Consider the following 12,692-nt stretch of genomic DNA (forward strand, 5'->3'; position numbering starts at 1 on the left):
CTTCAAAGCTGCAATAAAACATTTGTGTAGAGTCACAATCAAGATGGTGAACAGCCACCCTGGACCATCTCTTCCATCTATCAAACATTTATATATTGAAGGGGACTTTCAAGGAAAGAGCTTCTCTCTATAACCATGACAATGATACACTATCATACACTATTTAACTGTTTAAAAGACCATTTTCCTAACTACTTTGCCTTGTTCAGGGCACTACTGCTACAACACCCAACACTGTAATTCTCTAATATGCAGAATACTCAAGCATTTGGAACAGTACCTGCTGAGACAGTCTTCTAAGTATTAGTAGAATTCTGAACTTTGTAAGACCTACCAATCATTGACACAATGGTAAATCCATTTACATATATTTTAGGCACTTAACGAATGTATCTCTTTAGTATACATGCACATAATTCCATTTTACACTGCTTTCAACATTACAAAGACCTCAAACCTGGTTCAGAGTCTGAATCTTCTCTTGGCACGTCATCATAAATTACCTCATCTGGGTCTAAAATAAGAGAGGGAAAAAAAAAAAAAAAGAGAAACTTCTTAAAATTTGAATGGGACCAAGTGTTTAAGAGGCATTCGGACAAAGCCCTTAACATGCTTTTAGCCCTTGGCCAACCCTGAAATGGTCAGGCAGTTGAAATGCTGTAGGTCCTCTCCAACTGAAATATACTATTATATTGCAAAGAATTTTGGTTATATTGGCATATATGAATACAATGGAGATATGACTCACTCTCAACCAGCATTTTGTTTGCACATCTAATCATCCAAATATTGCAATAATGGACAAAGCAGTATATGGTATTTGTGGAATTTCCATTTTATCTGCATTGTTTATGATGACATTCAGTAGCCTGAAAGCAAAAATCCACTTCAAAAATCAGTATTTTTCCCTCTTTCTTACAGAAGTATGGTATGTCCTCTGCCTGTTGAAGGCTGCTCATTGCCTTACTGAATGGCTGCAGAAAAGCTGAAATTGACTTTTTAAAAAGAACCAAAACTAAATAATGTAATGATTATCATAGTACATTAAGAGGCAGAATAACAACACAAATTCCTCAGTCACTTCACAAAACCTGTGAAGATGAACTCCAGCCCAGTGGGAACAGCTGAGAACAGGCAGGATAATCTGTCCTCAAACCACACAGTCTCTGTTCTGGTTTAAAATGCAGCTATCAGCCAAGAATCAACAGCACACACCAGGACAGTGGCAATTCCTTCCCTTCCTCCTCCTCCAAGTACTTATTTGCCACTACTGCACAAGAAGAGCAATTTCAAATACAGTCACAGATCAGACTCTGAACTGGAGCTTATTTCCACTGCACATGCATTGATGGAGCTAAATTACTTCCATAACACATGATTCCACAGACTCCAAAAGGTAGAAAAATGAATGTTAACTTTATTCTAAAATACAATTTTATTACACTGTTGAATGTTCTACAGCTGAATGTTTTATTACAGAATGTTTTATTACACTGTTGAATGTTCTACAGCTCGGTCCTGGAATCTATCTGAAAACACACAATAAAAGTGAACATGGACATTCCCATACAATCTGCTTGTGCACAAAGACACACACATACTGCTGAACACAGCTTAAAACTGACCACCTTCCACAGGGGTACTTCAGTGCTCACTGGTACTTACTTTCCATCCATGCAGTATTTGCAGGATCTGCAACCCATTTGGCCAGGGCATCATCCTCTTTCTTGGTCTGGTTATCTTCACTTGAAAAAGAGGCCAGAAAATAAAAGAACTAAAAGTTACACCACAACATTTTAAAACATCCATGAAGACAAGACAATAAATATATTTCTGCCTTCTAGTTTCCACTCCAAGGCTGCTGAATGGTCAAAAATGTTGCTTCAGTATGTAGCTGGGTGATGAATAAGCTATTCTAGTTAATAGTCTGACAATTTTAGTCAGAAAATTGCAAACACTTTCTTTACAATCTTAAAAAATACTCTGGTTTTGAGTTCATCTACCAGAACACAGGAAATTCTCTCAGAAACAGTGAAGTGAGAGCTTCTTTTTCATGGTAAATAGGATAAAGACATTCTGGGCTACATCAGGAGCCATCAGGCAAAGCTGCTCCCCTCCTCCACCTGGTGCTGGTGAGGCTGAACCTGTAGCAGCATGTCCAGTTTTGGCTTCCCAACATTCCCCTGGTAGAGAGCTGTGGAGAAACTGAAGCTACCTCTAGAGAGATGCAGAGAAACTGAAGTCAAGGACTAAAGCACACTACAAGGAAGGAGATTAAAGACATGGAGATTATTTAGTCTGGTGAAAAGGATGTTATGGGGTCATCCAAGAGTCGCTACAACTACCCAAAAGAGAACTACAGAGCTGGTGGAATCAGGGTTATTTTTTTGGCTGGGTTAGTTTTGGGGATTTAGGGGCCTTTTTTTTTTTTTTTTTTTTTTTAATGCCAGACAAAGGTGAAATGGTCAACAGATTGTCCACTGAGAGATTTGGTTCGGACATTTGGGGAGATGGGGGGAAAAGGGGGGAAGGGAAGGTAGTACAGCAGGGAAGACTGCTTGGGGCAGCTGCAGCACCTCCATCTTTGGAGGGCTGAAGGCTCAGCCAGCAAGCCCATGGTTGATCTGATGGAGTATTGGAAGTGGTCCTTCTGAAAGTAGCAGGCTAGACCAAACCTCCAGCAATCTGTTGCACCTGACATTGCCATCACTCTAGAAAAAAATTAACCCAGTGTCTTCAAAAATGTCATGCACAGTTACACACACCAGTGCTGATTTTTGTACACAACCAGAATTACAGGAGTAAGGAAGTGAAAAAAAACAAACCCACAAACATGGAAGCATCACACAAGGAAAATGAAACACTTATTAAATGCGAGCTTTCTTAGGAATTAAGGCTTTACAAATCATTAAAACACAATGAACTGGCAATTACCTATTCTGAGGGTCCTCCAGGTTTACAGAATTATAATGACCTTCTTCAGTTGTTGACTGTGTACCTGCCAAGTAGAAAAAAAAAAAAAGAAAAAAAAAAAAGAAAGGGCATACAATAACATGTCAGTTTGGCTCAAACTGCACATTTTAGCATAAGAAACTGATTTTCTAGATCATTGCTAAAGAATAAACTCCTTCCTTGCAATAGTTTTATTCTTACACATGTTTAAAAACATTTGGAAGTTTCTTCACACAATGCATTTTTGAAAGCTAAGTAATTCAAAGACACAGCCATTTGTTACAAGAGCTGTTAAGAGGAAATCACTATGCCTAATGAATTTAATTCTAATTCTCAAACATATATTCCTCTACAGGTAATAAGGACCACACAAACATTTGCTTTCACTTGACAGTATTCCTAATAGCGGTAAAAAGCAAAGGCTGGAATTATAGAAGAACTGCTGCCCAGTCAAAGGAAAGTATATTCAAAATACAAAAAGAAAAAGGCAGGATATGGGGAGCTTTCTTTTCCTACTGTCTTGACATTAAGCTGTCAACTTTCTCCACTCTGGTTACAAAATGGATCTCTTGTTTCTGTAATAATCCATAGTTATTCCCCTTTCTAGTTTCCTCTTCTGTCTTAAAATTGTATAGAAGACAGAGAATTCATCAAATCATCAAGGGAAAAATCCCACAGCAACTCTAAATCCACAAGAATTGGAAAATAAACAAACAGAAATGCATATAGAAAAGGCAGAAGGGAGAGGAATTTTGCCAGAATCTAGGAAAAACAGTAAAAGGTATGAGAAGAAGCCATTTGGCTTGAGCACTGAACTCTGGATCTGGAAATTATTTCATTACATTAAAAAGGAATTAGCATTGATCATACTCACCCAGGGTGAGTGCTATACCAGAAAGATACCTGAGGTTAACCAAGGATTCCCTTTCAAATAAAGTAAGGTGTGTAAATACAGTACCTTCTTCATCTACAGAAACACTGCGTATGATGACAGGACTGCAGTACGCTGGCACTATCAAAGGTAAGTTGGATGGCACAGCATATCCACAAGGGACAGGAACAGAATATCCACCAGACAGGCTGGGACTTGCACATTCATCTTGAGGACTTGGTTCTGGTGATGAGGATGGATCCTTATCTTGGATTGGGGAAATATTTATGACTGAGTAGGGATTTACTTTGGCTGGAGTGCCTTCTGCAGCAGATTCTGATGTTTGCAGCTTCTCAGTGTCTTCTAAATTATCAGCTCCTTTAGTTGAAAGATTAAATGAAAATACAAAGTTTTATTTTTCATTCCTGTTCAAGCTGCTCTAATAGCTCTTTGCAAGTATGCTAAACACTGACCTGATCTTTACTATACAAGCTGCTTACAATCTATGACTCAAAATTCCCACACAGTATTGCCAACCTCCCAATTTTACCGATGAGGAATGTAACAAGAACAAAACAAGATGAGTTACAAAGATGCCTATGGAAATACAGTAACTTGACTGACATAAGCACATGAGTCAAAACAGTCTTAAATCATAAAGGTTAAAATCTGAATTCTAGATGAATTTGAATCTTACAAACAGAAACACAAGAAATAGTTTAGGGTTAGTCATGAGGACAAGAAAAGTCATGGAGGGACATTCTTCAAAGACCAGTCCTGAAAATGCTCTGTTAAGAAAGGGAGGAAGAAAATCACTTCCAGTTTTCATCTTTGAAAATGTATTGCTTTCTGTTATACAACGTTCCCAGTATTTTTTGAGACAAGCTGAGCGACAGCAGAAGCCCAGGGCCCTCTGAAGGGAACAGCAGAACTGTAGCTTCCAAGTGATCAAATGATTTTAAGCTGTAAGCACAACTTCATAATAAGGGAGAGAAAGCAACAGATGCTCATGGAAAGATGGTGTTTAAGTTCCAGGTTGCCAAACTGCACAGTACCTGAAGAGTTACCTATTTTTAATTGCCATAAGTACAGTGAATCTGTTTACAAAAGGAAATAGGATTAAAGTAAGCAAAATCAGTTGTTAGCAATTTGAGCAGAACACAGCAATTTCCAGACTACACCTCAGCACTGGAAACATCTGCATCTGTCATTAAAAATGTTTCAATATTTAGCAAAACTTCTGTTTATGAACAAAATTCATACATTCAAACTCTACTTAGTTTTATGCTCAACATCTCAAGCTCAGCAACAAAACAGCTTATGTCGAGCTATCAATGTGCCTTAAGACCAGCAAGGATACACAGTTTTCCTACAGCATGACACTCAGACTATGCCAAATCCATTGGTTTGGATGTCACACTTTTACGGGAAACCTCACAGGAACTACATGTGATGGTCACTAGCCCTGCCAGATCTGCTATGACTGTAACTGGCAAGGAATATTCAAAACACCTGCATGGTATTTCCACGTGTGAGAGAATGGTCTATGACTCAAAACAAAGTGACCATTTTCACAGGTGTCTGGGTGCTTTGCTGAGGCCAGGTTTGCAAGCCCACAAAGAAAAGGCAGTGAGTTTTTGGGTGTGTAATGACAAACCTCCGGTTTGCATTAGACAGAGGGGGTGAACTTCCCACCGCCAGAGGCTATCAACCGGGCTCTGGGGCTGGTAGGAGGCAGACCCTGGGGAGAGGCCACACAAATCAAAGCCAAACTGCCCTCCCTTCCACACACCCTCCTCCCAGGGAATGTCACATTCACACAAGGCTTACTGACATTAGAGGCAGCTGCTTTAGAAGAGCTCATAAACTCTCAACCCCCCCTGAAGGGCCCTCAGACTCATTTCTGATGCACGTGATCAAACGACAGCGTAGATCTTCACCCTTGCAGAGGAGGTGCTTAGGCACCCCCACCTGAACCTGAGAGTGTATTAACCCACCAGACTTTGGAATTCATGGGCTTTTCCCCCCACCACTGACAGATAAAAACCTTCAATTGTCACTTCAATCAAGTGTCATCACAGATCCCATGGCTGGAACATTATGTATCTTCCTACTCTTACCCTTTCTTTATCTTTCTTTCTTCCTTCCTTTTCCCTTACATGTTTCCTTAAGCAGGTGGTATTTTTATGCTTTGATATTGCCATATTACTTTATATAACAATAACAAAAATGGCTACATATATGCTTTCCATTACAACCAAATCGATCCAAAATAAACCCAACATGGGCACATTTACAAACACCAATCCTTCAGTGTTGTTTCACTCTAATCTGCTCCAAGAGATCCATTAAGAAGAACCTGAGTTACCCTCAGGGGTGGGCCATCACACCATGGAAAACTCTTCTTCAAGTACTTTTACGGCACTGTCAAAAAAAGGCATCCTATGATCAGTCTTGACTATTTAGCCCAGTGGAGGTACAGACCAACAGGCTGACTTACCTGCAGCACCAGCCTCTTGGTGCTCTGTGTAATTTCCAGGAATAGGTGGCACAAGGGCTTGCCTGTCTGCTTCTGGTATCTCATCTCCACTATCAAAATCAAACTGTTCTCCCTCATCCTCCTCTTCATCATTCGGACCGGCGGCTTTTGGTTCACGTTCTAGAACTGTGCAGAAAGACACACCTTTGTTTGTTTGCTCTTAATAATAATTTCATGGGAGCAGTAAATGCTCCACATTACAAATGAAGCTTACACAATGAACCCTTAGATTTTTAGGTTACTGGAACAGAACAAAAGTTGATTGATACGTAGATAACCTCACACAGTTTTCAATAAATCCTTCAGTGCAAACAAGGAAAATACTTGGAAAGAAATAAACAAGTAATAATGGAAATACCCTTGCTTTTGTCATAATGAGCCAAAAGATTTTTAGAAAAACACTTAAACAGCCAATTTTTAAACAAGAAAACTTCACAGATTAATTTATTTGCATGGGGACTTTGCAACTTTAAAGCTTCAAGTCATTTTTCCTTTCTAACTGAAACTCCTCTGTTCTTTCCTAACAGTGTCCAAATACCAGTGACAATCACTTAGCTCACACACTCCAACATGGACCAGCAGATTGGTTTTCCTACTCCAATCTGATATAGTTTTAAACCATGCAACATGCTATTAGCCCTATTACCACACACATGCATTCTGGTGGAGGGAGGGTGTGGAACCCTTGAGGAAGTAATGGCTGAAATAATGACTCTCTAATATGGATAGGAAGGGTGGGTTTGGGTTTTTTCCTCCTTGCTTGTGAAGATACTGTAGCACAGATTTGGCACTGTACAAGAGGCTGGGGAGAGGGAGCAGGAAGAAGTACACAACAGTTTCCCCCCATGCTACTGGGGAAAACCCATGAAAATGTAAATCCCTTCATGTGCCTACAGCATAAAACAATATCCTAAAAAAGATAAAGGTGTAAATACACAAGTATGTTATAAAAATTTACCTGGAGGTGATAAGTTTCCCCCCTCCATTCTCAGGTAACACAAAATAAAAAATAAGTCTTGCAAAGATGATTTGATCTGCTGTATCATGATGATGTTATCAGCTATCCTACCATCCAGAACACATTTTTTATCTTTATGATAAAACTCTCAACACCCCAAAGCTCTAGACTGGTTAGATTGTCATGGTAATCAGCATTCCTGCCAAGGCTTCTGTTTCTTCAGGCAGGCTGAGCCAGCATATTTTACCACAGCCACAAATAACAAGATCTTTCATGCAGCCTCTCTGCTGGAAAAAAAGTGAACTAATTGCAAAAATAGTAAGGAACAAAAAACCTGGATTATCCTGCATTTATTGTCATGTGTTATGGCTGAGGCAGCAGGATATTTAATTTCATTTTGATGAATTCCTTTCAAAAATTCTTCTGCATGAAGTCAGGCTTCTCATTTTTGCTTTGTCCATTAGCAATTCCTCTTTTCCTGAAAGATGCAAGAAATTCTTCAGAGCTCTTCCAAGTGATTAAAGACAAACATGGCATTCTTCCTGATTAAGCATCCATCTGACTAAACTGTAATATTTGTTGCTTGACTGTGTAATGGGGAAAAGAAATGAAAGAGGGGAAAATGTCTTTTCAACATTATTAAAAAAAATTTAAATTGGACGTGCCGCCTATTTTTTTTTCTGTCATGGCTGTTAACACTGCCCCTCTTCATTCATTTCAAAACATTTACTTTGCATCATAGATAAACAAGGCACAGAACCTGATAAATGGGCACTACAGCCTGGAAAGATTCCCTAATCACATCACTGATGGGACAGCAGGTTAAGATTACAAAAAGATACAAAAAAAGAAAGAATACATTGTCCGTCAGAAAGGGTATACAGGAGACAAACAAATATCCTCAGTTCAGAAAGTTTTAAAACTGTATTTCACCTTTGTATTACTTTTACATTTGCTTAATTCTTCAGGCATAAAATTTAGCCTTTTAAATTTAAAGATAGCTTCCATCTCAAATTTAATACAAATATTCTCCTTTAAGCTTTTAGTATCAAGGGCATACTATTTCAATTGATGGAAAAAGTATTTTAACAACAAAATAAAAGAGGATAGGGGCTTTCTGCTTCAGCTAAAGAGCTGATCAGAACTGCAGATAAATACAGATTATGTCACACAAAAAAAAGACAAATTCCTGGTTTGAAAATACTTATTTTCCACAGTTCTTTGTGTTATGTCACAACAACACACAGACAAAAGCTCTTTTTAAGTGCTACAATTAGGAAGACAGACAGCAACTAGACCCAGGCTGAATCTGGCTACTAAACACCACCACAGGTCTTGCAAAATTTCATGCTCATGAAGAAAGGCCCAGTTCCTCCTACCCTTTATCTGCAAATCAAAAGGATAAAGCCAAATAGTGGCAAATGTCTTGCAGAAAAAAAAAAAGGGGGGGGGGGGGAGGGAAGAGGGGGAGTCTGGAGTGCCTGTGCGCGTGAGGGGGGAATTTTCAAAGGATCCTCCCTTGCACAAACACACAGCTTTTTTTTTTTTTTTTTTTTTTTACATAATTTTAAAATGCCCTATTTTTTTTTTTTAATTTAATAATAGTCACACAATGCTTAGAGTGACAGAGTCTGTCTGGAATTACTTCAAATAATTAAATTAATTACTAAAAATTCAATTTTCCCTTTCACCACTACTCACATCCTTAGCTTTATGTGTGCCAATCAGTGCAATGAGAATACAAAAACTGATTGAACTTATTCATCTTATGGCAATACCACTCTGAGAGCTCTTTAAATGCTTCAGGGAAATTCTCACATTTCTACAAATTTCCACTTGGAGTTTTCAAAACAGAAAAGAAATCTGATAAAATGGAAACATTGTCTTCAAGTTAAATTAAGTATGAAAGTGCTAATCTAAAATCAGAAAAAGGAATACATGTTCTCATGACTGTGCACAGCACACAGATTTATGACTTTTTCTGTGCTTTATTATCCAGTGAAATGACATTTCTTAAGTTTACTTCAGAAATAAGCTCACTTAGGTTGTGTTTACAGAGACCTGCTGGGGCATAAACAAATTTTAAAAACTTTTGGTTGCACTGCCAATTGCAAAGCATTCTTGGCACCCTTTGCCTTCCCATCCATTAACTAAGGAGTTAAGGGAATGACATTAATTTTAAAGCCCAGATTAAGTCAGCGAAGCTTCATTAATTTTTTTCTTAAACAGTTTATTTTAGTGACATAGAAGTCAGAAAAAATAGCCCTGCACTTACCAACAAGTGCATTTTGAATACAATATGAACATACCTGAAATAAATAAAAGCACCCCAAATGTGTCCCCCCCCTTGCAATCTCGTAAATCCATGACGACTCAGAAGATGTCAATTGAAGAAGTCAACTTTCTTCCAAGAAAAACCATGATAAAGGAAGAATAAAATAGAACCCCAAGCACAAACAGTTCAGCAGTCTGGGGCATGAGAACAATAAACCTGGAAGCCCTAAACACAAACAGGCATGCTACCACCAAGAAATATGAATACTTTATACTTAAAGGTTTGAAAAACATTTTTAGAATGTATAATTATATTTCTGTATAATTAAGAATGTCATCTCTGCAATCAGTTGAACTCTTTTTTTAAAGTTCACAGGCTATTATGGAACAAAAAGCAGAAATGTATCTATTATATTTAAACAACTCAATAAATATTTTAGTCACTTCTACCATAAGACCGATGAAGGAAATAAGTATACAATGCTTTAAATGGCATATATCTAATTATTATTTAGTGAAAAAATATTATGACAATTGAACCTAAAATGCTCTGGCAGGAGGTGCCTGCTCTTATTCCCACATATAGTTTTAAAACATTTATCTTTTTTATTCATTATTTTGGATTGCAACAAAACATTTAGACTGCAAAGACCTACCTTCCTTTCAAATTGATTCCCCAAATGTTTCAACTTTCTACAAATACTTGAGCATCTTGAAATACACAAAACTTATTAGTAAAAAAAATATTTTAAAATGTTACTATCCCAGGACATTTTGAGGTAATATGAAATTTGCTAACTCATACAGGTTACAAGTCAAAACAAACTGCCAGACATAGCAATCTAAATTCTTATTATTTATCCTTTATACATTCCAGACATTTCTCTTATGAGATACCCTTCCCTTTACAGACCTGTATTTCTAGACAATTAAAATCTGCCAAACTCCTTATGGAAGGGTACAATAGAAATAAGTATTGAAAGCACACAGATACCAGGAAACAACTGAACTTTTCAAGTTAACATTATTTTTATAAAACTAACCATTTGGGGCCAAACACACCCTGCTGACTGTGCTCCAGGATAAATGGGCTCTCAAGCTGTTTCCTTTTTATTTCAGCAGAGATTTTACAGCAGAGGCTTGGTGTTTGTCAGGATGGTGAAGCTTGTGCTACTAAACTCTCACACCTGCAGAAGCTTCCAGATTTAGCCAACTTTGTAAAATAACAGCTGCCTCACATTCAGCAGGAACTTGCAGACAGGTTTCAAGAAACTTGGTCGCCACTGGACAACATCTTGTTTCTCCCAGTTTGAAAGCACTGCTTAGGTTGCATTCCTAATGCTAGAAAGCAACATGGTATTTTCAACTCACTTGTCTCCCTCCCACTTGTGACCACTAATTCTTCCAGGAGAGAAAACTGCAGTTAAATATTCTTTCACTCTGGTACTCAGCTGACACATCACTGTTCTGCCCTTCCTGAAAGGACACCTGCACCAGCACCTGTGCAGGGAGGGCGGCAAGGTGCAGGGCAGAAGGGAGCCTGCAGGAGAAAGGCTGACCTGTACAAGCACTGCCACTTAACTGCCACTTCCCAGTCACACGGGGCATCCACCAGCACACCACGGGCACCCATAAATCACCTCCTCACACAGTCACACAGGTGGAAAGTATCTGTTTTTCTGGGGAAAATAAATATCTAGGACAAACTGTGCTCACAAAAACACAGGAGTGAGCGCTCCTTCCCATGGGAAGTGGGTTAGAGCCAGGGGCTTTGCCTTTGCACTCATTTGCACCCATTCCCCTTGCACTCACAGCTGTGCTAAGCTGGCTCTGCAGAGAACCCAGGTCCTTGTGGTACAAGCATGCTGCTAATTACACACAGCTCACACACACATCCAAAATATGACCGCAAAGTCAGCATTACCAGTCTCTGTGGACAACAGTTACAAAAAAAAAAAACAAAAAAAACCAAACCCAACCAAACTAAAGAGTATACATTCATACAAAAATTGTTTCCAGTGATAGAAACAAAAGCAAAACCACATGAATTAACAGGCTTTCCCTGCAAATAAATAACAAAGAAATAAGTACAAATGCCTCTTTAGTATTTTGCAAATACACACATTACGCGCTAATTATGTTGTTGAGCATGCACAACAGATATTGTTCTTCTGGATAAAAAAACAAATTCAAAACCAGAGTCAGAAGAGTAATGAATCTGCCTGCTCACGTTTCAGAGAGCCTGCTAACAGCAGGCCTAATACAAAAAAAATTACATTCCTTGAAATAAAGCCCAGGTCTACGGATGTTAGGAGAGATTTACAAATAGCAAAAACCCTCAAGTTTACAAAGTACTCACAGTGCTAAAAATTTGTCTTAATTACCTAAAGTTTAAAAGAACTGAGTTGTAAAAAATCAAAAGTCTAAAATAACATTACGACATGAATCATGCAGCCCAGAGAAAAGCAGGAGCAACACCAGCAGACTTGTACTCCTTTGCAAAGCCTCAATGTGCTTTTCAGGGCTGGCTACCCAATAACCATAAAGGCAGGTACGTTAAATCAGTGTTTTATGGCCATTTACCTTAAATTCTCAGCACACTGGTATTGCCTGCCACCACTAGAAACACAGATCAAGCCTGGCCCTGAGGATGTCTTTTCTGCTTTAGCACCATACTAGCACATACTGACAGATGAATTTCCAAGAAATAGCAAGAAATTTTTCAGGTGCTGTAAGGAAAACCAGTACAGACGTTATTCGGAATTCTGCATAAATACACGAGAGATCCCTCTCTATACTAAAAAGCACCTATCCATATTGAAGGCTACTAGCTTTCCCAGTATTCAAGGAATACCAATACACTTAACCCTTAGTACCCCCAAAGTCACCCATCTAAATTAGTATAAATGCCACCAGGCAGCTGAGCTGAGGTACAACAGGTCTGCTGATGGTGGCTGTGCAGCCAAGCTCAGCCTCAGCTACTGCACACACGATCAGCTGAACTCGCCTACAGCGTGTGGCCAAATGGACAATCCACACAGGGAACAGGAAAGCCAGAGAGCTCCAACATAATAATAGAATTAACATAATAGAAATAA

General features: G+C 38.7%; 1 protein-coding gene across 6 annotated transcripts in view; it reads right to left on the minus strand.

Moving 5' to 3' along the window:
- Positions 1–12,692, minus strand: part of ARHGEF10 (Rho guanine nucleotide exchange factor 10) — a 109,586-nt gene that overhangs the window by 75,312 nt on the left and 21,582 nt on the right. For 5 of the 6 annotated variants that reach the window (XM_059842796.1, XM_059842793.1, XM_059842794.1 and 2 more), the window contains exons 3-7: positions 6,324–6,488; positions 3,911–4,201; positions 2,935–2,998; positions 1,666–1,745; positions 458–514 (exon numbers count right to left, since the gene is read on the minus strand). In XM_059842796.1, coding sequence (XP_059698779.1) covers positions 458–514; positions 1,666–1,745; positions 2,935–2,998; positions 3,911–4,201; positions 6,324–6,488 — 657 coding nt within the window. The remainder of the gene's footprint in view (positions 1–457; positions 515–1,665; positions 1,746–2,934; positions 2,999–3,910; positions 4,202–6,323; positions 6,489–12,692) is intronic. The other variant, XM_059842795.1, reaches the window with a different exon arrangement.

The sequence above is a fragment of the Haemorhous mexicanus genome, chromosome 3, assembly GCF_027477595.1.
Source record: "Haemorhous mexicanus isolate bHaeMex1 chromosome 3, bHaeMex1.pri, whole genome shotgun sequence".
NCBI lineage: Eukaryota > Metazoa > Chordata > Aves > Passeriformes > Fringillidae > Haemorhous > Haemorhous mexicanus.